This window comes from Hemicordylus capensis, chromosome 5 (assembly GCF_027244095.1).
Source record: "Hemicordylus capensis ecotype Gifberg chromosome 5, rHemCap1.1.pri, whole genome shotgun sequence".
Classification (NCBI taxonomy): domain Eukaryota; kingdom Metazoa; phylum Chordata; class Lepidosauria; order Squamata; family Cordylidae; genus Hemicordylus; species Hemicordylus capensis.
The window spans coordinates 167876012-167903143 of NC_069661.1; the positions used below are offsets into that span (position 1 = coordinate 167876012).

At 40.5% G+C, this 27132-nt stretch overlaps 1 protein-coding gene across 5 annotated transcripts in view; it reads right to left on the reverse strand.

Annotated features, from left to right (window-relative positions):
- PTPRZ1 (protein tyrosine phosphatase receptor type Z1) overlaps positions 1-27132 on the reverse strand; it is a 200882-nt gene that overhangs the window by 21010 nt on the left and 152740 nt on the right. For all 5 annotated transcript variants that reach the window (XM_053251331.1, XM_053251330.1, XM_053251333.1 and 2 more), the window contains exons 13-15: positions 21789-21918; positions 7952-8043; positions 436-521 (exon numbers count right to left, since the gene is read on the reverse strand). In XM_053251331.1, coding sequence (XP_053107306.1) covers positions 436-521; positions 7952-8043; positions 21789-21918 — 308 coding nt within the window. The remainder of the gene's footprint in view (positions 1-435; positions 522-7951; positions 8044-21788; positions 21919-27132) is intronic.

Here is a 27132-nt window from a genome sequence, read left to right on the forward strand (position 1 = left end):
TTGCTTACTTTTAAGGGTACTGCTTGCTGCACACACCACCCGCCCCAACCCAGGGACCTCACTGGCCCTCAAACCGCTGGATCGGTTCATGGTTGGGCCGAACTAGACTGAACCAGTATGTGGAACTGTGGTTCATATTTGACTGGATCACGAATCTCTGTCAGTGCACACCCCTAATTTAAATTTAAAACAACTCATGTATTCAGCTTGATGACATCTGTGCACATGATATACTTTGTGGCCATAAATAGTTTGATTTGGGTCAAATAAGTTCCCTTTGTAGATGGGTATCCCCCCTACCAAATTTCATATGTATTGGTTTAATCACATGAACATCTAGCATTTCAGTACCTACAAATACTTAACAGTGGTTTCAAATGTGTATCAATCTGATGTTATTTATAGCTTTCATTTTAACGAGATAATATTCCATACCTCAAACTCTTCAGTAAACCCATTACCGGCATGTAAATCCGCAACATGTTTAGGAAAATGCTTTGTTGGGATTGCTCCAACATCATCTTAGAGGGAGGGAGGGAGAGAGAGAGAGAGAGAGAGAGAGAATGTAACTTAACACTACACAATATATGGGCCAGCTTTGCATGATTGCCCAAAACAAGTCTGGAACCACTGAAGGTTCCTGTGGTGTGCACACTCATGGTGGGTGTGTTATCCAAATGTGCTGACACATCTGGTTACCTACCTCCACCTAGATTCTACCAAGATTTTCTGCCCAACATTAAATCTAGATCTGAAGTTGGATGGAGATTCTCAGTAGACTCTTGGACAAAAGTCTGTAACCAGCGAGTTGGCGGGTTTGGGCAACACACCCACTGGGAGCATGTGGGAACCTCCAGGTCTCTCTTATTTACTTTGTACTTACAGGCAATCGTGTGAAGCCACCCATTATGGATTTCATATTTATCCAAATAATACTGTGGCAAAATAAAACATAAAATTTAAATAAAACAAATAAAGCATATAAAGCATAAAGCATCCAAATAATACTGTGGCAAAAAAACAAAAGCAAAAAACAAACACCCAAACCCACGGAGAATATTCAGATGCATTTATAAATGTAACCATGTTACAGAGTCCCACACTGCTGGTTTGGATAACAGAGAACAATACTGGATGTAGGGGTGTGCATGGACTGAGGTTCATGGTCCGGTCCAAATTTGGACTGAACCATGGTTCCGTGAACCGGTTTGGTCCAGCCTGGCCTAACCACAAACTGGTCCAGCAGTTTGAGGGCTGATGAGGGCATGGTGGCGGCGGGGGGGGGGGGTCAGTACGCAGCACCTTTAAAGGTAAGTAAGCAGGTCCTTACCAGTGTGACTGCTGCTTCAGGCAGCTTCTTGGTGCAGCAGCGCTTCACCCAGCAGCCTGCATGCAACAGTGGAACGGATCCGGCACTCACCTGGCCTCTGTGCATGCGCAGAGGCCAGGTGAGTGCTGCCACACACAGGCTGCTGGAGGAAGAGCTGCTGCACAAGGAAGCTGCCTGGAGCAGCAATCACAAAAGGTCCTGCTTACTTACTTTTAAAGGTTCTACTGGCTGCCACTCCAGGGCTGCCCTCACTGGCCCGCAAACTGCTAGACTGGCTCGTGTTTGGGCCAAACTGGACCAAACCAGTTTGCAGAGACATAGTTCGGTCTGAATTTGGACCAGACCAAGGACATCAGTCCATGCACACCCCAACTAGATGTACAGGAAACAATGCCAGAAACCAATGTACAGGGCTATGCAGAATTTTGCACTTCAGTTTCACAGTAACCCCTTATTTAGAATGTGTTGCTCCTACTGGCTTAGTAATGTCTTCTGTTTGGATTAGTCCATCAGCATAGAGATGGCACAGTCTCTGTACCGTCTGAGCTGTTAACTCAGAGGAAGGAGGATGCCTAATACTCAAGAAATATCCCATCTGCAAATGCTCTTAGGACGACTTGTCTATATGTTACTGTGAATGACATCTGGATCCCCTTCACCTCTCCCTTCAACTGTATTATGTTTCCCCCCCTTTCACACGTATGCATAGAGATGATGCCTCCTATAAAAGTCTCCTAAAAATAAGTTCAGCATTCTCAACACCAACAAAATGATATTTTTTAAGTGCACTTCATTGTGGGAGAAAATCCTCCCACCTTTTCATGTTGGCTTTGCAAATTCCATGTCCTTTTTGTCCTTTGAATTGTGGGAGAACAAACAGAGAGCAATTTAGAATGACCACCATAAGAAAGCATACTTGAAAAATGTGCCCCAAAACTACTTATGGAAAAAGGAAGTTGATAATGCCTGAATTCTTTGTCTATTTTAATAATTCAAAGTTTGGATAGAGTAGAAGCGAAAAATAATTAGGTTTATGTAGATGGCTTTTTAGGGGCAAAATACTACAGGCTGACCATATGCGGATTTTTCTAGGGAAAGACTCAAAACAGTGGCGCAAGAAGAGCACTGGTTTAACTGACACTGATTTAGATTATTTCTCTTGCTATCATAAGCAGATATATCGGTATTTTTTATTCCATGGAATAGCATGTGCTTGATCCCCAGCACGACTAAATATTATCAGATTTTAAGTATTAGACCTTATATTACTATTCTTAATCAAGACTTTGTTCTCTCCAGTGATAATTGTCTTTGGTTCAGTCAAAAGAAAATTTGGCATTCTTAAATGCCATTGAAATAAATGAGACTTGAGAACTCTTTGAGCACTGAAGTTCCACTGATCATAACATCACAGCCTGATTGTAATATATATTCTTAAGTTTCACTGTGTTCATGTTTCACAAATTGCATCCAAAGTTTTTATGGTATCATTTGTATTTTAGAACACAAAATAAATGATATACACAAAAACTGATTAGGCACATTCTTTTCATAATGATCCTGAACATGTTCAACTCAAAATGTGCTAAAGAAGTAAAGATCTGCTTCAATCAAATGCTTAAAGACCACACTGACCAGTTTACCTCAGAAAGATAAACACCTTAACATGTTCAACTAATTATTCACATCCTACTTGTAGACTCACAAGAGGCATCTAGATGGCTGTTGTTAATAGGATACTGGATTAGATGGCAGACATAGGCCGCATTCACACATAACGTGGAACCGTGGGTCCAATGGACCTGCAGTTCTGCTCCCCTCTCCCACTGCTCTCCTGCCGAATTCAGATGTCATGGAGAGCGATCTTTCAGCAGTCAGTGAGACTGCAGAGAAGAGGGGGAACTGGCTGTGCGGGCTTCCTTCTGGCATGAAGGACAGCCCGCACAACAATCATGGCCAGACAAAAGGAGGAGCCTTTCCCCTCAACTCTGGCTACAGCTAGTACAGCCTGAAGTTCTTTATTCAGACAACAAGCAGGCTGTGCGGAACCTTGGGTTGGGGAGATGAAACTCGCTACAACCCAAGGGTTCAGATTGCAGTTTAAAAATGGGAAAAGAAGGTGCGTTGCTTTGAGGAACTGGAGCTGCAAGCATTCGGACATGGTGAGGAAACCTCTGCCCCCTAAAATTCTGGTTCTGTGTTACATGTAGATGTGGCCATAGATTGTCTGCAATCTGCCATGCGAAATCAGCAATCAGGCAGTGCTAAAGACACATTTTTTCATCCAAGCTTATTAACTATACTTGTGGTTTTAAATCATTTTAAGGTTTTCATTTCTGTTTTAATTTGTTTCCTGTTGTTGTAAACTGCCCAGAGATGGAAGTTTGGGGCGGTGTACAAATATGATATATAGATAGATAAATAGATGAACCAGTGGTGCTCTTCTTATTTTGCAAGTATTTCAAACTATGCAGTTTCCTAAATGCTTCAGATGATGGGGAAACATCAAACAAGCTGCAGAAGCAATTGGTATTACATCAACAGATGTTTCATAAGACATCTAATATTTTTTAGGCGTCAGTTACCAATAATCTGTTGATTTCTATTGTGATCCATCTGTTCTTCTATTTACTTGAATGGGCATAAATAATACACAAATCGAATTAACTGTTCAAGCGTAAGTGGAGGGGGGCGGATGCAGAAATATGTAATTCTACCTTCACACCTTCGTGAAAGAGTCTGGCATTAAGAGAGATAACTGATATAACTGTTAGTGCACACACTAACAGTTATATCAGAAAAGTTGCAATAGATATGCAAGGTGGGATACTATATCCACTGAAATAAGTGTATTAATAATCCATTAAATCTAGTGAACATTGATTAGGATCCAATTTTCTGTTTCCAATGTTGCAAAAAATATATATGGAAAGATGGAGTAAAGGGAGACACAGTGATTAACTAGTGTATTTTAAGTAGGGATGTGCACCGGAATGCTTTGATGCCATTCCAAGGGCAGCACAGGGTTCCCTTAAAAGGAGGTGGGCAGGTCCAACCTACCCGTCCTCCAAGCCTCCACCAGTCTGTGCCACCCCGCCACGGTGCTGTTTAACCAGAAATACCTCTAGGCAAACGGCAGCTTGTGCCCCTTTCTCCTTTAAAATGCCACACTGCAGCGATGAGATGCTTCCCCGGCATTCCTCATGTGGCATTGGCACATAAATGGTGTTGGTGCATGCGTCGACTCCATTTGTGGCACTAGCAACATCATGCTGGCCCCGCAAATGGCACCGGCTCATGCGCCGATGCCATTTATGTGCCCAAGCCACACAAGGGATGCTGGGGAAGCATCCTGTCGCCACGATGTGGTGTTTTAAAGGGGAAAGTGGTACAAAATGCCACTTGCATGGAGGTATTTCCAGTTGAACAGTGCCGCAGTGGGACAGTGCAGGGCAGTGGCAGCTTGGAGGATGGGAGGTAGGACCTGCCCGCCTCCTCTTAAGGGAACCCCTCGCCCCATGCGAAATAATTTTGATGCCACTGAGCCAAAGCATTTTGGTGCCTCTCTGAAGAGGTGCCAATATGCTTCGGGCTCATCCCTAATTTTAAGCTTTCTGTCCTATATGGCTAAAGATGTTTCTTGAACAAGTGAGCATATAACGTAAAAAGAAAATCTGAACACTGATACTTTTCAGGCAAGCGAAGAGATCTAAAGGAATATTTTCATTTATATAAGCATGTAGGAGTGAAATAAAAGGTAACTCAATATCTTAAGGGAAGTGCTAGGCTACAAATTCCAACCCTATCTTTCTCTGCAGCTCAGCTGTTAGAGAAAGTACAGAGCAGTCATGTTCTGGTTCTCGGTTGACTGCTCCAAGACACCATATGATTGGCTGTCCTGGTTTATAAAGAAACTTGCTGGGATATTGGAAGCAGACTCCTCACTGGTTGTGCACAAAACCTCTTGGTGTGGGCTGTTAGAGCCTTTCTCCTGTGGAATCTCTCCTGTTTGTCAAGTCAAACCCCTTTTCCTGTGTGAGCACCAATCTCAGGTATAATAATTTATGGATCCTCCCTCCCTCTTCTGATTTGCAAAATTTAGAGACTTTGTGCTCAAACTGAGAGTGAGTTTTCATATTTCCTCAGACATGACAAGCTTTGGTGACCCCCAGACCCACAAACCCTATATGGAATTGAAAAGCTGACATGATGTGAAGGCTTTTCTAAAATGTTTAGACAGGAGAATTGTGTGTGTGTGTGAGGCGGGGTGGGGGGAGAGACTTGTCCCCTTAGCTAAGCAGGGTCTGCCCTGGTTGCATTTGAATGGGAGACTAGAAGTGTGAGCACTGTAAGATATTCCCCTCAGGGGATGGAGCTTCACTGGGAAGAGCAGAAGGTTTCAAGTTCCCTCCCTGGCTTCTCCAAGAGAGGGCTGAGAGAGATTCCTGCCTGCAACCTTGGAGAAGCCACTGCCAGTCTGTGAAGACAATACTGAGCTAGATAGACCAATGGTCTGACTCAGTATATGGCAGCTTCCTATGTTCCTACGTATGTGTGTCTGTCTTCTCAGCACTGAAAAATGTGTGCGTGAGTGCGTGATTAGTTATTTATTTGGCATTCATATACCACCCTTTAAACAAATATCTGCGTGGTTTACAAATTAAAACACAAACAACAATTACAACAATAGATAATCTAAAAAATTTAAAATACCTATCAGTAAAACTTTTAAAACATTATGAACTAAAAGCCTTATAAAATAGGTGTGTTTTCAGATGTTGCTTAAAAACAGCCAGAGATGGGGAGGCTCTGATTTCATTAGGGAATGTAATCAGCAGGGGCGGAGGGAGGCGAGCGGCAGGAAGCATTTAGCCACACCCCCACATCTGACATCAGATGCAGGGGTGTGGTTTAGTTCACAAACGGCCTCCCTCCGCCCCTGCTGGTTACCACTAGCTCATTTGGTGCCTTTTCAATATTGGGCCTTCTCTAGGGTTGCTCCAGGGCTCTGGAACACATTCCCTAATGAGCATTTAGCCACACCTCCACATCTGACATCAGATGCAGGGGTGTGGTTTAGTTCCCAAACGGAACTGCACCACCCCATTTGGGAGTAAGACTGACCCACGCTGTGTTGGCAGCACAGGCCGAAGTGCTGCCAACACAGTGCAGGCTGATCTAACTCCTGAACAGGGCAATGTGGCCCCGTTCGGGAGTGAAATCCGCCCACGCTGCATTGGCAGTGTGGCCAGGAGTGACTCTCCCTGCCACTTTAAAAGGTAGGGAGATTCACTCTGGCGGTGCTGCCAATGCAGTGCGGACCGATTTTGCTTCCACACTGGGCCACGCGGCCCTGTTTGGGAGCGAAATCACCCCCCACAAACACATCTGACGTCAGACGCAGGGTGTGTGTCTGGGACCGCAAGGCCCTTTGAACCCATTTGCCCAATGGTGGCTCTGCCCCTGGTAACCCGATCTTTCCTGATTATCTTGATAGGTAGCAGGGTTCATGAAGAAGAAGGCATTCTTTTAACTACACTGGACCCAAGCTATTCAGGCTTTATAGGTAATAACCAGAAATTTTTATTTTGCCCAAAAACCTATTGGCAACCAGTGTACTTCTTTTAGAAGTAATGTGGTTCTTTTAGAAGTAATGAGGACATATGTTTTATATTCTGCCCTTTCAGTCACATGGAATCCTAAAGTGGCTTACCAAATTAAAATTAAAAATAAAAATAGGAGCACAATACCCAAAACTTTTAAACTTAAAAATATTGACAAGAAAAAAGAAAAATTTCTACCCATTCGAAGTGAAACTAACCTTGTTTGAATTAAAATACTTCATTTTAAGTAAGATTCATAACAGAATAAAAGTATTTCAGACCAGTGATCTGGTTAAACTGGAATACTTTGAAGTCATTAAGTCTCATTTAAATTATTGTGAGCCAACAATAATCTAAATTCCAAAGGACTGAAGATTTAACTAGGGGTGCATTCATATTTTATTCTTGATTCTATCCAAGAAATTCAAATTTCTTGTTAACTACTTCTGTATTGTGTAAATGCATAGTTTTATATTTAAATATGAAAGGTTTTGGCCCAGAGGAATATTAGCAAAATTTCCCTTAAAAAAACCCCATAGCTATCAATTTTTAAAAGTGTACCATCTGCACAAGGGCACTTTCCAGGACCATTCTTGATCACAGGGAAATACGAGAATAGTTGGATGCCATTGCACTTGTTGCTGCCTAGACAGGCTCCTGAAAATTCACTCCTCCAAATGGGGTAATATGTAAGTTTTACACACACACACACACACACACACACACACACACACACACACACCAACTATATCTGGAGGTGATTGTGTTCCCTACTCAGCACTCTGTGGAATGCTCTCTGTCATTTGTGTGCAGAAACCTGTTAACCAGCATAGGCTGCTGTAACTGGATGAAAACACCAGTTCTCAAAATAGGTAGATCAAATCACACCAGTTTTGCACGTCATACATATTGATATTAAAAAGCTGTTAATAAATAATCTTTTAAATCACAGAAACAATAATTATCTTTAGTTAAGAAAGCAGCCACTATTCCCTCCAATAAATCCCAAGCAAATTACCTGAGACAGGGAAGACAGGAGCTGGGGGAGTGGATATCACCCGAGGTGAGGTGTTATCTTCTAAATAGAAGTGTGCAGTTTGAAAGCATTTCCTAAAGAAAGAGAAAGGAATATTTCACATGGACACATATTGGCTACCTACAATATTCTAAGGCATCTTCTCAGAACAGTGACTTGAGCAAAAGAAAATATCTTTAAAAAAACAAACAAACCTGAAACATTTGAAGAGCCATCGGATATGTGCTACGATATAAATAACATTTCAAAGCAACAATAGACACATAGTACATGCTCCAGCCAAAGTTTAGCACTTGTAGATCTCATTTATCACCATGGGAGAGAATTAAACACATGCCTTGCTCTCCCATGGAAATAAGTTAGACCTGCTTAACTGTGGCTAGAACAGGCCTTAAAATTCAAGGCATTATGAATTCATAAATGTACCATTATGCCTAAATTGAATGCTTAGATTGTTTTTACCTGAAGAAGAGGCAGAAGACATAGCAGACATCAGTCATAGTAAAAAACTCAAAAGATGGAAATCTGACCAGATATTGCTGTATATTCCAGGCTTTCAATGGTGTTGAAACTATTGCCTCAATCAGATTCAAATCCTCACCAATTGTTCTTTTTAACATTCTAGCTAGCATACTACTGAACCCATGCTTCTAATCTTCTTTTTATAGCACAGCGAGATACCTCTTTAGAGGCATTGAATGAAAAAGTAATTCCTTATGAAAAATAGAATTCAGACTGCCAACATTCAGGAAGAAAGGTTGGTTGATCACCAAGTCATTACACTATGATATATCTTGGCCAACTAAATCATTACAATGTGGAGAGACAATACATTACCCAATGAAAATTTGTGGTTTGAAATGAAAATGTTAACTGTGTTGCACACTATTTGAATCTTCTTTCATAATCCAGATGTGAAAATAATAGGAAAGACATCTGCTCTGAGACTGCTATAAGCAATTCAAATGACTACAATAATCAGCTCCAGCTTTAAACAATGTAGCTTTTCCTTAATTTAAAAAAATCAATCTTCACATAATTAAATCTGTTAATTGCACATTATATGGGTCATTCGCATTTACTTCCTGTGAAGTATTATTCACGAGTGGTTAACTTAAAAAGAGATACCTGCATGAGAAAAAAAGCATGAATGCAATTTTAAATTGATTAAATTCTATTTTATAGCACCTGCGCCTACATTCCATCTTCATTTCTTTTGCTATTTTGTGGAACTTTTGTGGTGATCCACAAATCAATGAAACTGAAATAATAGGTTTTAAGCTGCTGAAAATGTCTTAATACTTTAAAAAACTTGGTCAGACTGAAATTCATTGGCTGACAAACAGACTATTGTGGTATGCATACTTCTATCATCAGCATGCACACAGCAGTAGCCCTGTGCTTGCCCCCGTGATTTCAAAGTGCAGGTGCTCCTGCACATGAGTACAAATGCATTGGAGCTTTCCTCTGCACTCTAGAAGTGCTCTGTTAGAGCGGAAGCACATCCCTGACCCTAAGCGCTACGTTTCCACTCTAACAGAGAGCTTTCTGGAGCATGAGGGGAAGCTCCAAAGTATGTGTACTCTTGTGCAAGAGCACTCCCACTTCGGAAAGGAGAGGAATAGAATGGCAGCTACTGTGGTATGTGTGCTGATGTTAGAAGCATGCAGGCTATGGTGGTCAGGATGTCAGCCACTTTCCATTTTATTTTGCTTCAATACTTTGTTTTATTTTGCTTCAGTAGACTTACACGAAGGCACACAAACATTTGGTAACTGTTCAGGGGTAATAATAATAATAATAATAATAATAATGATGATGATGATGATGTTTGGACTAGACAAGTGTGCTGCATTAATAATGAACAGAGGGAAAATAACAAAAACAGAAGGAATAGAACTGTCCAATGGAAGCAACATCAAGAACCTGGAAGAGAAAGAACCTTACAAATACTTGGGCATTCTCCAGGCAGACACTGAAGTTAAAAGAAAAATTGGAAGTGAATACATCAGGAGAGTTAGAAAAATCCTCAAGTCCAAACTCAATGGCGGGAACACCATACAAGCCATAAACACCTGGGCTATACCTGTTATCAGATACACTGCAGGAATAATAGACTGGACCCAGGCAGAGCTAGAGATGCTAGATCATAAGACCAGGAAAATCATGACCATCAATCATGCTCTGCACCCCCGCAGTGATGTTGATAGGCTATACCTCCCTCGCAGCTCAGGTGGAAAAGGAATGCTGCAAGTCCATCAAACAGTAGAGGAGAAAAGAGGCCTTGAAGAATATATCAAGGACAGTGAAGAAGATGCACTTAAAATGGTCAAGAACGAGAAACTATTCAACACCAATGAAAGAAAGCAGGCCTACAAGAAAGGACAAGTCAAGAACCATGCAGAAAAATGGAAAAAATAAGCCACTGCATGGTAAATATTTGCACAATATAAGTGGAAAATCAGACATCACCAAGACCTGGCCATGGCTTAAGAATGGCAACTTGAAGAAAGAAACAGAGGGTTTACTACTGGCTGCACAAGAACAGGCACTAAGAACAAATGCAATAAGAGCAAAAGGAGAAAAATCAACCACAAACAGCAAGTGCCGCCTTTGTAAAGAATCAGATAAAACCGTGGACCACCTAATCAGCTGTTGTAAAAAGATCGCACAGACTGACTACAAACAAAGGCATAACAAGGTAGCAGGGATGATACACTGGAACATCTGCAAAAAATACAAGCTACCTGTAGCCAAACATTGGTGGGACCATAAAATTGAAAAAGTTGAAGAAAATGAAGATGTAAAAATATTATGGGACTTCCGACTACAAACAGACAAACATCTGCCACACAATACACCAGATATCACTGTAGTCGAGAAGAAAGAAAAACAAGTCAAAATAATTGACATAGCAATACCAGGGGATAGCACAATAGAAGAAAAAGAAATAGAAAAAATCACCAAATACAAAGATCTACAAATTGAAATTGAGAGGCTGTGGCAGAAGAAGACCAAAATAATCCCAGTGGTAATTGGTGCCCTGGGTGCAGTTCCAAAAGACCTTGAAGAGCACTTCAACACCATAGGGGCCACAGAAATCACCATCAGCCAATTACAAAAAGCAGCTTTACTGGGAACAGCCTATATTCTGTGATGATATCTATAACAACAGCAACAACATTGACAATAAAATTCTGGCATCCCAGGTCCTTGGGAAGGACTTGATGTCTGGATAAAACAAACCAGTCAATAACACCTGTCTGACTGTGTAAACAAGACATAATAATAATAATAATAAGAAGAAGAAGACAGTGAAGTAAATAGTTTCGGTACATATATAGCAGCTGAAATAGCTTGCAAATATTATTAAGTGATTAAGCAGAGCACCCTAAACCTGGCAGCCTAAACCTATTGCTTTAGAATGGTTTAACTGAATTTACTGTAATCAAAGCTGGATCCATTCCAAGCAAAGAGGGAAGTTTTGGCCCACTCATCTTAAATATCCTGGTAAAACTCCCACCATGGCCTTCCTTACTAAGAGCCTGCACAACTTGTTCTCATCAAACCAAATGCAGTCCAGGTTGTCAAAGAGTTTGTAAGCCATAATACAGGAATGATGGGTTGCATTTGGCTTGGCGGATCATAAGTTGTGCAGGTCTGTCTTACAGACATGTGGTGATGGTGATGTCCAGAAGCAAAGATTGAGAAGCATTATTATTTATTTATTTGATTTCTATACCACCCTTCCAAAAATGGCTCAAGGCGGTTTACACAGAGAAATAACAAACAAATAAGATGGAACCCTGTCCCCAAAGGGCTCACAATCTAAAAAGAAACATAAGATAGATACCAGCAACAGTCACTGGAGGTACTGTGCTGGGGATGGATATGGCCAGTTACTCTCCCTCTGCTAAATAAAGAGAATCACCACGTTAAAAGGTGCCTCTTTGCCAGGTTAGCAGGGGTTTATGTGTACTGTTCTCATGCCAGAGAGTGCTGTACAGGCTATACTTTAATAAGGAGATGTAAAACTCAATAATTATGTAGTATCCATTCTATAATATTCCAGCAAATGTAGATTATAGTTTACATTATTTATTGTATTCATTTTTCATTATATATTATATACATATTGGCCTATATCCAGACCAGTGTTGCTCTTGTGTAATGTTGTGGCACTAACACAAGGATGCAGCACAAGGATGTTGCACAAAGAAAACAGTGTCTATGCTAGACTAGTTCTTGTCCTAGTGACAACTCATAGTGCAACCTTGAATATGTCCCAGAGAAGATCTTGTACTAGCAGTTGCATAACATTGTGGAGCAAAATTTCGCACAGCTCTGCAAACTTAAGTGTGTGCAACTTCTCTCATTGTGCTAGTGCAAAACTAGTCTGGAAGTCAGCCTTTATGTATATTTATTCATACTTCACACCTGATCTATCAAAATCTCCCCCCCCCCGCTGCCTGCCCCCCTGCTAATTTCCATTGTATGTCATCCAAAGAGTAATGTAGCACCATATAACTATTTCTGCATCTGCACTGGAGCTTCTTCAAACAGCATCAGAGACTACTTCCAAAGCTTAGTTGCAATAGGAGTGTGTGAAGCCCAGCTGCCCTTGTACTTTGAAGCATGTTTTTTTAATCTTACAGTGGATCTTAACTCAAATGTATATGCAAAACTGCCAGTCTACTTCATGCTTTTGACATGGTCTTGCCTATAAAAGGTACTGCCACAATAAACCTTGAAGATCTTTTAGACTGAAAGACAATGCATAAATCTTTAAGATAAAGATAAGCAATAATGTGACAATGGATTTTAAACAAGTTTATACAGATTTTTAAAAAATTTGTGTTATTTTAGTCATTAAGGTTTGGGGCCTAAATGATAAATTCTATTCACTATTATAGAGAAGGCAGAGCCCTGGAATCAGGTTTCACTGGGAATGAAGCAAATGTCTATAATTCTTGAATATTCCCAGTGAAATGTGGGCTTTATATCTTGGGTGCCATCTATTATAAGATGTTTAATTTTAACAGGAAAATACCTAAAGTATGTATAAACAATAGATCCAAGAAGAGTGTTTGTTTTTTAGGATAGGGTATTTGTGTCTCCTGGATAGTTCTAGAAAGTGAATAGAATGATGCCAATAGCAGTACTCTGGGCAGTTGTGCAAAATGGCACCCCTCTCCTTGATTTAGTACAAGCACCTAACAGGCTAATCACCTTCAGTAACATCATAACCCAAGCAGCCCCGGCTGTTTGGCATGATCAGGTCATTAACAAAGACAGAGTTTGGCAAGGTCAAAGACTAAAAAACTGAAAAAGGGTGTTCCAGACCGCTCCCTTTCAGAGTAAAGCCGGCTGGTAGACCGGAAACAAACTTGGAAAACTAACTTGGGTGGGAATACTCATTGAAGGCAGAAGATGCTTGACTTTTCTCCCTTTAACTTCGATTGGACTTCCCTGAGTACATGTAGACAGAGTAATCACCATTAAGTGTTGTTACTTCTTTGTTCCACAAAGCTAATTTAATATTACTGCCACACTTTTGCAAAACGTATTTCTAAAAACAGGTTTAGATATCATTCTAGCACATATTCTACGTATTTTGAGTTGAGCTGTGCACACACAGCTCATCACACTTTTCTTTTCATATGTTTGCTGACACTGGATTAAGGGGTTCTTTCTTGTTCTGCATAATATTCTTGCAGTCTGATTCTAACCATATTATATATACACTATGCCCCATTGATTTCACTGGAGCATACTCCCAAGTACGTATTCATTAGATTACGCCTAACTGAACCTTTGCAATTTTACCTATCACTTACAATGAGCTCATAAAGCAAATGTAGAGACAGCTAGTTGAAAATATTCTTGTTCTTTTGAAAAGATAAGATTACAGGTGAATTCAATGGCCGTATTCTCAAGTAATGCAAATCTGCAGTTAAACAAGTAATGCAAATCTGCAGTTAAACGGGGCAGAGGCTGGAACTCCATTACATCCAAATGCGTGAAACTCAGGTTTCGTGGCAAAAGTGACCTAAGGTTTGCCTAGCCAAACTCCAATTTGAACCGTCGGTTTGTAGTGAGTTTCACCGCTGTAACCTGAGGCTTTTCAGCAGAAGCGTTGTGTCTGAATGTGCCACAGTTTCATTCACTATCTGGAACCCTAATAATAGAGACAGTGGCACAGACCCACCCGGGATCACATCTGCTCCATGCCAGCTTCACCAGTTTCAGAAGAAGAAAAAGGGAGTGTTTCATCTATCCTGTCATCCTGCCATGGAAGACGGTGAATAGAGCTTGTTGTAAGTACCATGTTGCTCTTTGGGAGCAATATTGCTGTAGGCCTCTGTTGGTGGCAGAGCTGCAGCTCCCAGGAGGGCCCAGACTGCTGACTCAGTAGTCCCTGTTGGGTCCTGCATCATTTCCTGGGCTGGCAGTATAACAGAGCACACTATAACAGAACACACTGCCCCGGGTGGTGAGTTCGCTGGCGTCAAAACATGCCCTCTGCCAGCTCATTCACCCATTTGAACATGCCCATCTTTGTTTTTGCCTGGAACTGTGACCCCATGCTCCTGGAGTTGCAGACTCCCCTCTCCCAAGATTCCCCGCAGCAGCAGATCTGCATACGGTTCAATGCCAGTCCAAACATGGGAAATTTGAAAGAGAGTAAAGATCTGTCCCTGGTCCTGGTGTGTCCCTAGTTCCCCAGTCTGCCCAGACACATGGAGCATCACAATCTACTTTGGGTGAATCAAAGGCTTCCATGAAGAGGAGGTGGCCACAGTGCAAAAGTTCTATCATTAACCAGAGAAAGTCAGTGTCCCCACACAAGTGGGGCACCCTTTGTGGAATTAACTTAACTCATGAGAGTGCAGTCCAATGGAAGACCAAAGGTTTTTGTGAGCCAAAGGTCCTCTCCAGTAGACTGGTGTCCTCATGAGAGTGCTAGTCTCCTGGCAGCATGCCGTCATGGGATCAGGAGTGTGATTTGGTCTCCATGGACTGTTTTGCTGAGGTGAGCCCTCGCAAGAGCATCCTTGGTCACAGCGGGCCAAACCCCAGGATCCTTTGCCCTCCCTCATATACAAATCTCCTTTTAGGAAGTCATCATGTTCCCTTGCCTTTCCAGCGTAACAGGAAACTAGTGGCTCACAAGATCATCCCCCCATCAGAAATTGTGCTTGTGTGAGACAGTTTTGTTGTGAGGTCTTATGAGGGCAGTAGTGCAATCCCTGTCAGAAGAACAGATTGAATGGCATGGCATTTAAAGAGATTTAAATGCCCTGTGCCTGCTGAGTGCGGGTGGACTATTTTGAAAAGGCACAATTGTGCTCGGCACACCCTCTTGAAGATTGTGGCAAATGGCTGCCACCCTGGAGATGTGCTGATGCCTTAACAACAGTCTGGTGACGCAAGTGCTACAGAGCTTGCTGGGATGCGGCCTCGGCAGACCAGGAAGAGGAAGTAACTCCCCTGCCCTGAAAACGGAGGTTGGATGAATATTTGTGATGCAATTCACAGTTTGAAAAATTAACTGTGGGTCCAGCAACCTCCAGTTTTACATTACATGCGAATGCAGCCAGTAAGTTGTATCTAAAAGTGACTGGCTGACATCCTGACTAACAAAGTGTGCATGTTGGCAGGCTTTTATTATTTCATGTTTTTCATTTTGCAGGTGTTTTTCATTTTGCAAAAGTGGAGCCCTTGTGCTACAGCTCAACATGCTTCCTTCTGACCCTCAGTGATATGATTTCACTCTTACAGAATGCTTCCAGAGCACAGGCAGTAGTCAGAAGTATTATTGCTCTTATGCAACAGCATGAGTGCAAGATGAAATTAGAGTTGAGCAAGGGCTCCTGCTGTTTAACCACAGAACATACTAATGTGTGATCTTCATTATACAGGATGTCAGCCACTGTATTTAGAACAATGTCTTAGAACATAAGAACAGCCCTGCTAGATCAGGCCCAAGGCCCATCTAGTCCATCATCCTGTTTCATACAGTGGCCCACCCACAGGTAGGAGCTAAGGGCATGCCCTCTCTCCTACTGTTACTCCACTGCAACTGGTATCCTGAGGCATCCTGCCTCTGAGGGCTGGAGGTGGCCTATAGTCCTCAGCCTTCTTGATGTCGTCTTGTAGTGGTACATGAAAATCAAGTGTCTGAACCAGCTCAGATGAACTTATTAATGTCTTCAAGTTGAGTGTTAATTCAGTCAAGTGTATTTTACACTCAGTTAACTGTAATTAAGTTAATTTTTCAGTTAATTGTATTTTGTATTCTACATGTCCATATAGACGACTGCCCAATATTACACTTTAATGACCCAATATTTCAAAAAGGTGCTGAAACTCCAACAGATCTTTCTGATTTGAACACAAACTAGCAGCATTGGGTTATGTATCATAGTTGAAATTGTTGTTCTATCACAGAAATACAAAAGATGTTAGTAACCTTTTGTGGTGATATAACTTCGCTTTCAGATTAACAAAGAAAAAAGAGCTATAAATTCTATTTTGTAGTACATTGGAAAGACACGAAGGATTAAATTTAACATCTAGGAGATATTACTATTAATGAGATACATGGTATATTCTGAAAAATCCAGGTTACAAAACTGTGTTTTTTTCTCTGGGAAAGAAAACAAAATGAACACAATGTCATCTGAACAGAACAAGATCAAAACACATGTAGGATTACTAAAACTACACCATGCAATCCTGGTCTTAAAGTGTATGGCAGTATTGTCCTTGTAAACAGGAAAGATTTCAAATACCATTTAGCCTTAAAGATAAAATCTTTTGGAAGATGAATATGAACAGTCATGTAGAACACCACAAAGCTACAAAGAGGCTTGTCAACAAAATGAAGATGGTTAGCTATAAATCCTCACAGTAAAATCCAGAACAAATGTTACTAAATGTAAACTAAATATAAGATGTGCAGCTCTTTGAGAGCTTCTCTTTTGTGAGCAGGTTTACACATGAATGCACATAATAAATATGATTACTTAATAGTTTATTTACAGCTTATTGTGTGAACTGTTTATAGAATGAAAGTATCACATTCGTGTGAGACTGGGTTATATGTAAAACTCAAAATTTTGTTGTGTTAAATTTGTGACAGTTCATTCACAAATGCAAGTTATCACTTGCTGTTGTAATAGTACAATAATGAACACATATGTGTGAACTTTACCTAATCTATCATTAAGATATGAAAGGTTTATTGGTTAAAACATTAAAATAAGAAAGTATAGCAAGGGCATATTTCTCTTATATGGCACAGCTTTATTTTGTTCCAAAGTGTCAAAAGTGTTAAAAAGTGTCATGATCCACTAATTGGAAACACAGCGTGGTGTAGTGGTTAGAGTGCTGGACTAGGACCGGGAAGACCTGAGTTCAAATCCCCATTCAGCCATGATACTTGCTGGATGACTCTGGGCCAGTCACTTCTCTCTCAGCCTAACCTACTTCACAGGGTTGTTGTGAGGAGAAACCTAAGTATGTAGTACACCGCTCTGGGCTCCTTGGAGGAAGAGCAGGATATAAAATGTAAAAAAAAAATAAATGTAAAAAAACCCCTTTAGAACACTAGATCAGCAAACAAGAGGTCAGGACAGGATACAGTGCCTGTAGGGTGTAAAGTATTCCTTTTAGTGTTGTATGCCATTTTGAGGCACTGCACCTGTATTAAAGAGTGCTGCTCTAGGGGTGTACACAAAACCAAGTTGCCCGGTTTGTATGGTTGGAGTCTGAACTGGACTGAAATTAGACCGGGAATGTTCGGTTTTGTGCACTCCCAAACACCCCCTCTGGTTTGGTTTGAGTTTGAGCCAGTTTTGGGGTAATAACAATAATACTTTTTGTGTGTGTCTTTTGCGCATGCGCTGCAGCCTCCAAAATGGCCACCACAACTACAAGACAACCGGAACGGGCCAAAAACTGCCTAAACCAAGCTGTTATGATACGGGGAAGGCCAGCAGGGGTAGGGAGAACCTCCAGAGGACCCCCCCTGTTGCCATGGCAGCACCCTCGTAGGCGGTGAGTTTGTTAAAGATTTTTTAAAACAATGAGAACCCCCAAAACTGACAAGGGGTGTTCAGCTTGATCTCGAGCTGAACCAGGGCAGGTTTGGTTCGAGGCCTGCTCGACATCAAGCCCTCGAACTGGGCTTGTTCTATGTTAAGCCGGTTTGAATTTGAACTGGCTCACACATCCCTATACTGCTCTACAGGCAATAGTCCTTGTTGCCACACATGTGTATTTATACTACACTCTTCATTTGCTGTGTCTTCACTAGTGCATTTCTTGGACTCTAAGTTGGAAAATGGGATTTGCTGCAGTTGGATCAGGAATGACTAACTTCCTAAAGGAATTTCAGCAGCCAGAGTAATCTGTGCTGGTGTCAACATACATATATGCATACACCTAATGTATGGTATGATGGATGGGAGCAAACACAGCATAATACAAAAGACTTGCTCACTGCCTTGCACAATTGCTGCCTTAGGTAAGCATAAACACGATCTTCCAAAGAGTCAGTGTAGTGTCGTGATCAGAATGTTGGACTAGGACTCAGAAGAACTGGGTTCAGCTCTTTGCTCCATGAAGCTCACTGTTGACCTTGGGTCAGTCACTATATTTTATGGATGTGCATAAAATTGATTTTGTGTTTTGTTTCAAGCTTGAAATGAAAAGCAAAACAGACAAAATGTTTTGTCAAAATAGTGTGTGAGCCGGCTGTTTTTTTTAAACTACTCAAAATGTTTCAAGTGTTTCGGCCATAAGGAACAATGGGAAAACTCGAAACACGCCATTGTTCCCCATGGGTAGCTCTTAGGGACACCAAAGTGGGTTGGGTGATAGGGCATGGTGTGTGCTACCTACCATTAAACCCACCAAAGATATGGACAAGCAGGTGTTGTTGTTTTTAAAATAACCTTTCTCCCAAACTCCCATAGGATCCTATAGGGGTTTGGGGTAAAGGTTAAAAAAGTGTTAAAAATCGCTCACTTGGATGTTTCTTTTGCAGGTTGAGTGGTCGGTAGCGTCTATCAGGCCCTATCACATAAGCCTCTTTGGTGTTGCTAGGAGCTACCCACGGGAAATATGGGGTATTTTGAGTTTCCCAATTGTTCCCTATGGCTGGAACAAGCTGCACTCACAGAGTGCAATGCATTTTGCAAGGCTGCCTTGAAGAACACTGCAGAAGTACATAGTAAAAGGGAATCTGTCCCTCCCAACACAGAACACACATTTCAAACACAGTCCAAAAATGGACAAAAAAGTCACTGGCTCGGAATCCACTGCCAGACACAGTGCCTGCACAGCAGCAACTTTACTGCGCTGCTGTAACTCATTGGCACTAGGTGCTCTCTCTCACACAATTCTGAATCCATCCTTACCTTCCACCATTGCAACAGCTGCCACAGCAGTCCAAATGTCCCAAAAAGAATCTCTGACCTAGAATCCACTGCCAGCCACAGTGCCTGCACTGCAGTAACATCATTGGCACAAGTTGCTCTCTCACACACATTTATGACTCCTTATGGTCCTAGCATTGCAACAGCTGCCACAGCAGCACCCGTAGAAGCAAGCATAGCCATAAACTCAACTAGAGCAACTTCAGCCACATTTTGACTGAGTATAGCTTTCAATGCAGATTGTAGAGCAGATCAGAGCAGTGAGTGAAGCACAACTTCATCTCAAGGCCAGACATGGAGTTCATCACAGCAATCACCAAGAAATATCTCACACACACACACACACACACACACAGCTGCCACTGTCCATTTCTTGTGACAACACTATCTCACAAACAAAACAAACCACAACTCAAGGAAGGCAGCACCCAAGTTTTGCTTCTGTCAGTATGAGCTTCAGAAAAAAACAGATAGTTACAGCAGCAACAGCAGAGCATATGTGCTGAAAAAAAATGGGGGGGAATACCCACAAAACCAAATCTTCCTCCATTCCTTCCTCCTCTCCTGATTTATCCTTTTCAAGAAAGGCACACTATAAGGGCTCTCTCTGCCTCCCAGTCCCTTTGAATACATTTTGAAAATTCCTCCAAAAGCACTCACCTCTCCCTCTTCCCTCCCCCAAGCCAATGGGGGCAGAGTTGCCCATTAAAACATTTGATTTGTATGCTAACAAGCCAATCAAGTAGCAAAAAGATTGCAAGTCAATCAGAAGCCAGTGCCAGAAGGGAAAAACAGGCCTCCAAAATGGCACTTGAAATGTCAAAATGTTTCGATCAAAATGGGGATGGAAACCTTTTTCAAGCTCCGAGCTTGAAACAGGCCTCCTTTTAAGAGGGTGTTCTGTTTTGAGTTTGAAACAATTAAAATGGCCCGTTTTGAGTCAAAATGTTCTGCACATCCCTACCATCTCTCAGCCTCATAGGGTTGCTGCGAGGATAAAATGGTGGGGAAGAATCACGTGAGCCACTCTGAGCTCCTTGGAGGAACGATGAGATAGTAATGCAATAAATTAGATGATCAGCATTCTTGGTCTCATTTTAATATTCTTTAACACTCATTTTATACTTTTCTTTGAAGTGGCTTATTTGGTGAGCATAGTTTTTAAACTTTCAACCAAGGTTGCCCTTCCTTGAGGCAGTGTGGGGAACACTTGTTGGGCCCCTATCAACATAGTTACTACTCTGTCATCCACTGCCGCTGCCCTTCCTTGCCCCACTAAGGCATGCTATTCATTTCCCTCTTCGTGCCCCACTGGGTTCTTTCCCCCCACCCCACTTGAACTGGGAGTGCTCCTGGAACCACTGTCTGACTTAGAGACATAGTCTGAAATGGCTTGCATGCTGCCACCAATACCTTGGCCGAATGGCCTGAGAATGCGGAGCACTAACAGATGGTGTGTGTGTGATATAAACTGTCCACCTCAGGGAGCAAAATGCTTAGCATGTTTGCTCAGATTCATGCACTATACATGTGCACACCCTCAGCTGAGTGAACTTTAGAACCTTGCAAATGCATGAGGTGGTTTCTGTTAAAACATGATAACTATGTTGAAGCGGAGAGATGTAAGTAGAAATCAGTCATCCAGGATACCATACCCAGTTATACCCAGTTATAAAAAGCAATGGCCCACATATTCCACAGTGTAACACAGGCAGTTCTGAGTTGTTGCGTGCTCCTAAACAATAATTGGTGGACTATGCACATACTTAAAGTAGCACACCTGCACTCTTGGAATGCTACTTAGCTTGTTTCCAATCTACATAGTGCTCTTGGAGTCAGAGGCACACTAGCCCCTGGACCTTGGGAACCTGGTCTGCTTTTTTAAAAAAAGTCTTACCATGGCCGAGGGATGGCTGCGGGGGGCGGGGGAGCAGAGAAGTCCTTTTTCCTTTCCCCCCCTCCCCCAGCGGCGGTGAGGTGGGAGCAGGAGAGATGCTGGCCCCTTCCATTCAGGCCAGCGTATCTGAACAATAGTGAGGCATGCCTGTGCAGTTGTGATCGTTACAAGCCAGCCTACGGCTGTGGTAAAACTTCTTTTAAAAACTGAGCTTTGGTGAGGCAGGCCTCCCCCCAAGGAGATTTGGGGGTTGCATGGGTGGGGGGGCCTCATGGCTGGGCAGTCCAGGCACCCAAATTACCTTAGTGCGCCCCTGCTTGGAGTGCAGGCACACTATTTTAAGTATTTGTGTTGTGCAAAAACACAAGACCACACAAGTGGCTCAGTACAGCACATGTTATGCTGCAGAACATGTGGGCCAATAGGTTATTAAGAAAAATAACAGCAGCAAAAAGAGAAAAATAAAATAAAATCTTACCTCCAGTATATGAGAATACCAACAAGAATCACTAGACAGATGAAAGTCAGGGCTGATACGACCACAAGAGGTATAACTGTCTTCTGTTCTGCGAGACCAATAAGCGACTGAAGGCTACTATTACTTGCCTCTGTAGTCAGAGAAAATTGAAACATTTAAACTTTGGAAAAAGGCACAGCATAACTGACCATGATTTCAGAGCTCTAAATATTGTCACTTACCATTCTAGTTTTTTTTAGGGTATACTGAAGAACACGTATATATTTGCAAACCAGTTTAAAGAAAATAAGCAGATAGATGGCAAAGCAGAGGCTAATAGCTTAGGCAACTCAGCATCCTAGCAGCATAGAATTTCATTTTGCAGCTACTGCAAAATGAATATGAGGAAAAGTGTAAATCTGTTTTATATTAGTAAGTAACATAGTTCCAGGCTATTGGGGTGTGTGTGTGTGTGTGTGCTTGTGCTCTGTAGGCCACTCTGAGCCAATGGGAAAGAGTGGGATATAAATTAAACAAACATGTTAAAATATATTGAGGTGTATAAAGACTGCTTGAAAATTTTATTTTTACTTACACATTCAATTTCTATCTATAAATTGTAATACATCTTAATGAAGAAAATACACTTTATATTGTAAATATATTTCTCTAATATTTAAACATCACAAGTTGTGCTAATTTTGTTAAGAGTTCCAAATATGTCCTATTAGCATGAAAAAGCAGATCTTTTCTATATAAATCAGTATTTCATTTAATCAGTCATACGTGATTCTATTTGCACCATGTTATTAAATGTATTGAACAGACTTTTTGCTGAGAATCAGAATTTATATTACAATGTTGTTCTAATAAAGCCCATATGAATGAGAGAGGTTCAGAATCTCTTAATAAAATGAGGGATTAACCTTTCAATCTAGAATACTTGGTGGAAATGGTAGAATATTTTGGAACAAAATATTTGTTTTTCATCATTAATCTATTGGAATAAAATTCTGTGTCTATGGTGTCTGCTATATATATCAATACAACTAAAACACATTCTATTAATTTATGCATTGGTCTTTCAAGGAAAACAATGGAAGCTGAAAACTGACTTAAGAAGCATGCTGTCTACATACTTTTGGTAATCTACACACAATTAGCCCAATCCAGAGTCTTATGTTTACACTGGTGTGCTTTTATGCATAGGTTTCTCAACAATTAAATTAGAAGGGGGAAATGTATGCAGAAAAGAATTCATACATGAAGCTGCCTTTCAGCTGAAATAAATAGGAAAGCACATACTGGTAGGAGCTGAGGGTGCATGTTGGAATCCCAATGCTGACAATAAATGACTGTATCAATGGAATATATAGGAGTAAAGCGTTTATGGGTCAAATCCTAAAGTTTTTTCCTTTAGGAACATCTCACTTTGATGGAAGATTCCCTGTCTAAGCTAAGAGTGAACTGAACAGTATTTGCTAGATGACAAGAACATGTCCTAATGAAAAATGGCTACTAATACAGACTAAAGAATGCAGCCATTAAAACATTAAATGCAGTCACTAAAACATTTAAGGGTTTTATGAGTGACTTCAGGAGGATGTGGTAAGTTCATACTTAATAGCTTCCATCCAGTGGCTCTGATGTGTATGCATCGTGACTGCAATACACTCAGAGAGCATAGTGTGAGTAGATATTTCTCCATTCACTTCAGCATCAAGAAAAGCACCTTGTTCACAATGGGAATGTCCACGCATAGTCCACCAAACACTGAGCTGAACAAGGGCAGCTTCTGCGTAACTAAACTTGTAAACTGGAATCCTGTAGAACTCGGGATCAGGGCAATGGTCAGTAAAACGGGTTTATTTTAATTTGACAAGCAACTTTGTTCAAGAAGTCACCATTTTCAATGCAAGTATATGCATTTTGGCATTCTTGAATGCATTGAATGACATTTGAAAGGATTTCAGTTGTTTTATCATTATCTCAAATTTATGTATTTACACAAATATTCAAAATTGATTAGAAATCAAATATTTCATCTTATCTTATTTCTTATGCAAAATACACAGCTATAAATCTAAAAGTTTAGGTATTAAACATCAGGTTCAAACTGAGAGATGGGAGAATGGGAGAAAATGAGACATTAGCACCAAAAGCTTTTGAGACTTTATACAGACCAGGAGCGGCCAGTGCAGGTGCCACTGGAGGGGAACAGCAAGAAGCACCTTTAAGTACAAATTAATAGGTCCTTACCTCTGCTCCAGCTGCAGCTGCAAACTACTCTGAACATTATATGTAATTTTTATATTATATGTCACACACACACACACATACGTACGTATTGGAAAGCCAATACCTACATAAGCTTCCCCAAAATTACATTTGCTTTAATCCCAATGAGATTAATTTGTTTTGATAAATTCTTATTAATCTGATTTGCAAAAGAAAACACAAACATATAATGCACCTTTGGATTTAAAACAATCGGAACATATGGATTTCGTAGGGAAACTAGCTGCAGGTTATCCAGACAGAACATTTTGATGGTTATCAGACACAGGATAACTTTTCAGAAGTGTTGCCATTAGAAGAAAATATACCTATAATTTATTTAATCAATATACATTTTTAAAGTTCCATCAGATTTGGGAAAAGGTCATGTTTTGGACTTTTTAAAACAGTAAGCATTTCTAATTTGCTGGGGAAATAACATTATAATGTTAATTAATGGTAAGGAAGAACTGGTATAGCATTGTGATTAAGAAAAAAATGAGCTCAAATCTGAAAGTTCACACTTATCGCATGTCAGGCATGAACAAACTAGATTAGGGCTACTCAACTGTAGCCTTCCAGCTGTTTTTGGACTACAGTTCCCAGCATCCTTGGCCACAGTGGCCAATATTCAGGGATGATGGGAGTTGTAGGCCAACATCTGCACAAGAGTTGAAGTTCAGTAGCCTTGTGCTAGATGTTATTAGTCAGTCTTGCGACTCAGACAACCTTCTATAATATGCAGACAAAAACAGTGGTCTCCCTTAAACGGTTATTGTAAGGATGAACCTGTTTCTGATACTTAGAGATGCTACATGTTATTAAATATATCCAATTAATTAAAAGAAAAATTATAGTTTAGGATTGATGATAAATTCGAAGATAAATTCTTACATGCCATGCAAATGCGTGCACACCCAAGAGGGATGTGGACTTGCTGGCTCTGCAACACTCACTAGTGCATGGATGCTTCTAGCCACAGCAAGGGAAGCTCTGTGCACACTAAGAACTGCACAAGGGTGGATCTACAATTGAGCAAATGTGTGCAGTGAACATGGACTGCCACTAGGGGGAGCCACATTTGGATCTGCGATTTAAATAATAATTTCCCCATAGGGATCAATGGGAAACTCAAAAAGATTAATAATCCCCGAATGGCTAGACAGAAAGCTCTGAAATTTCACATTGTGTTCCTACATGTGGAATTTCACATGGTGTTACTACATATGTTCAAGGAGATCAGTGTACCAACTGATGTTTTAATTATTTTTAAAAAATTAAAAACTTCTTTTAAAAAATCATTAAAATCAACAAATGTTCTCATCTTCTTGAATGTCCACACATTTAATGCTACCATGATGTTCTACTACAATATGAATCTTTAGAACCTTCTGCCCAGCCACTCTGGAGTTATAACATGGGGTTACTATTCTTTATATGAAGGCAAGGGGCAGTTGCCTCCAAATGAGACTTGAATGAAGGACAGAGTTGGAGATTCAATTCAAGAACTTTTTATAACTTTCTGGCTCGATACAAAGCAGTTCTGACATTTTAAACAGTTTTTAATTTTTTTTAAAAAAATTCATTAAAATCAATAGGTGGACTGATCTCCTTGAACAGCCATACATTTAATGCTATCATTATAGGAACACCATGTGAAATCTAAGAACTTTCTCTCCATCTATTTGGGAATTATTAATCTTTTTGAGTTTCCGATTGATCCCCTAATGGGAATTATCTGATGGGGTTCATGTTCAATTCTTGCACACAGGTCATTTCCGAGCTTGCTACACTACTGGCACCACGTGCCTATTCCCACTGGGAATGATGGGAGTAGCAGCTGCTCTGATGCAGCACATAGCATGCATGCATGAAGCCATTGCCTCCATTGCTCCATGCACTGGTGAGTGCCACAGAGCCAGCAAACCCACATCTCTCTTTGGTGTGTGGCTGGCTGTGCGCTATGCAAGCCACCAGTTTTTAAAATTCAGATAATATCACCACAACATGTTTATTTTCCTTAACAAAAGTTTTATTTATATATATATATATATATATATATATATATATATATATATATATAAATAAAATGTTCAGTTTTTATTGCTGTCATTTAAAAAATAGATTTAACTAGGCATCCCTGGTTGATTAGTAGAAGACATTCTGATACAAAGCATAGTTTTTTTAATTGCTGTTATGATAAAGATCAAAATAAGGCTTATGTCAGAAGGAAATAATTCCCAAGAGAGTGCCATAATGAGAATGAGAGATAAAGGCTCGACTGCTGTCACCCACGCAATGTGATATACACTCCTTTTGAAGCACCTTTCTAGAGCCTTTTAGTGTTAATTGCAAATGGAGCATTTTACCTTTAAGAGTAAGCTATAAATAAGTTGTGCTACATTTTAATATAATTAACAAGCTTAACATTGTCTTTAAAAAAAGATTATTGTTTTCATCTTCTACCCATAAGGTATCATTTTGAATAATTTGACCAATTATTTTATTTTGGATGCAGTTAAGTGCTGCACTCCTGATGTGCTTATACAGAGAGTTTTTCATTTGGTCATTTTATGATTTGCATATCATGGCTTCTGTAAAGCAAACATGCCTGCTGTTTAATGAATAAAGCAGTAATATTAGGAACAGAATCTTAAATCTTAAATTCTTAAATATTTTAGTATACAGATATTTTATTTTATTTTTATTTAAATATTTTAGTCTATATTTGTCCACAGATGCTTAAATGAATGTTGTAGGGCTGAATCCTTACAAGTCTGCATACTTTCCAGACACCAATTCCTCCATAAATGAGAAAAATAACATTTTTTAGCTAATACTGCCCTCTACAGGCATTTGAATTATACCCAAATAAGTAAAGCCTCAAAACTACATTTATCTAGGTGTTATCATTTGATTTTAAACACATATAATTATTATATTAGCATGAGACATAGCAACTGTCAATTCAATTGAGGGTTCAATAAGTTAATATGCATTAAAATCAGGGCACACAGTATTTGCACTACAGATGTATCTCTCATCTTTTCCCACTTGTTGCCACTTCAGCCTAGAACTCCTTCCAGAA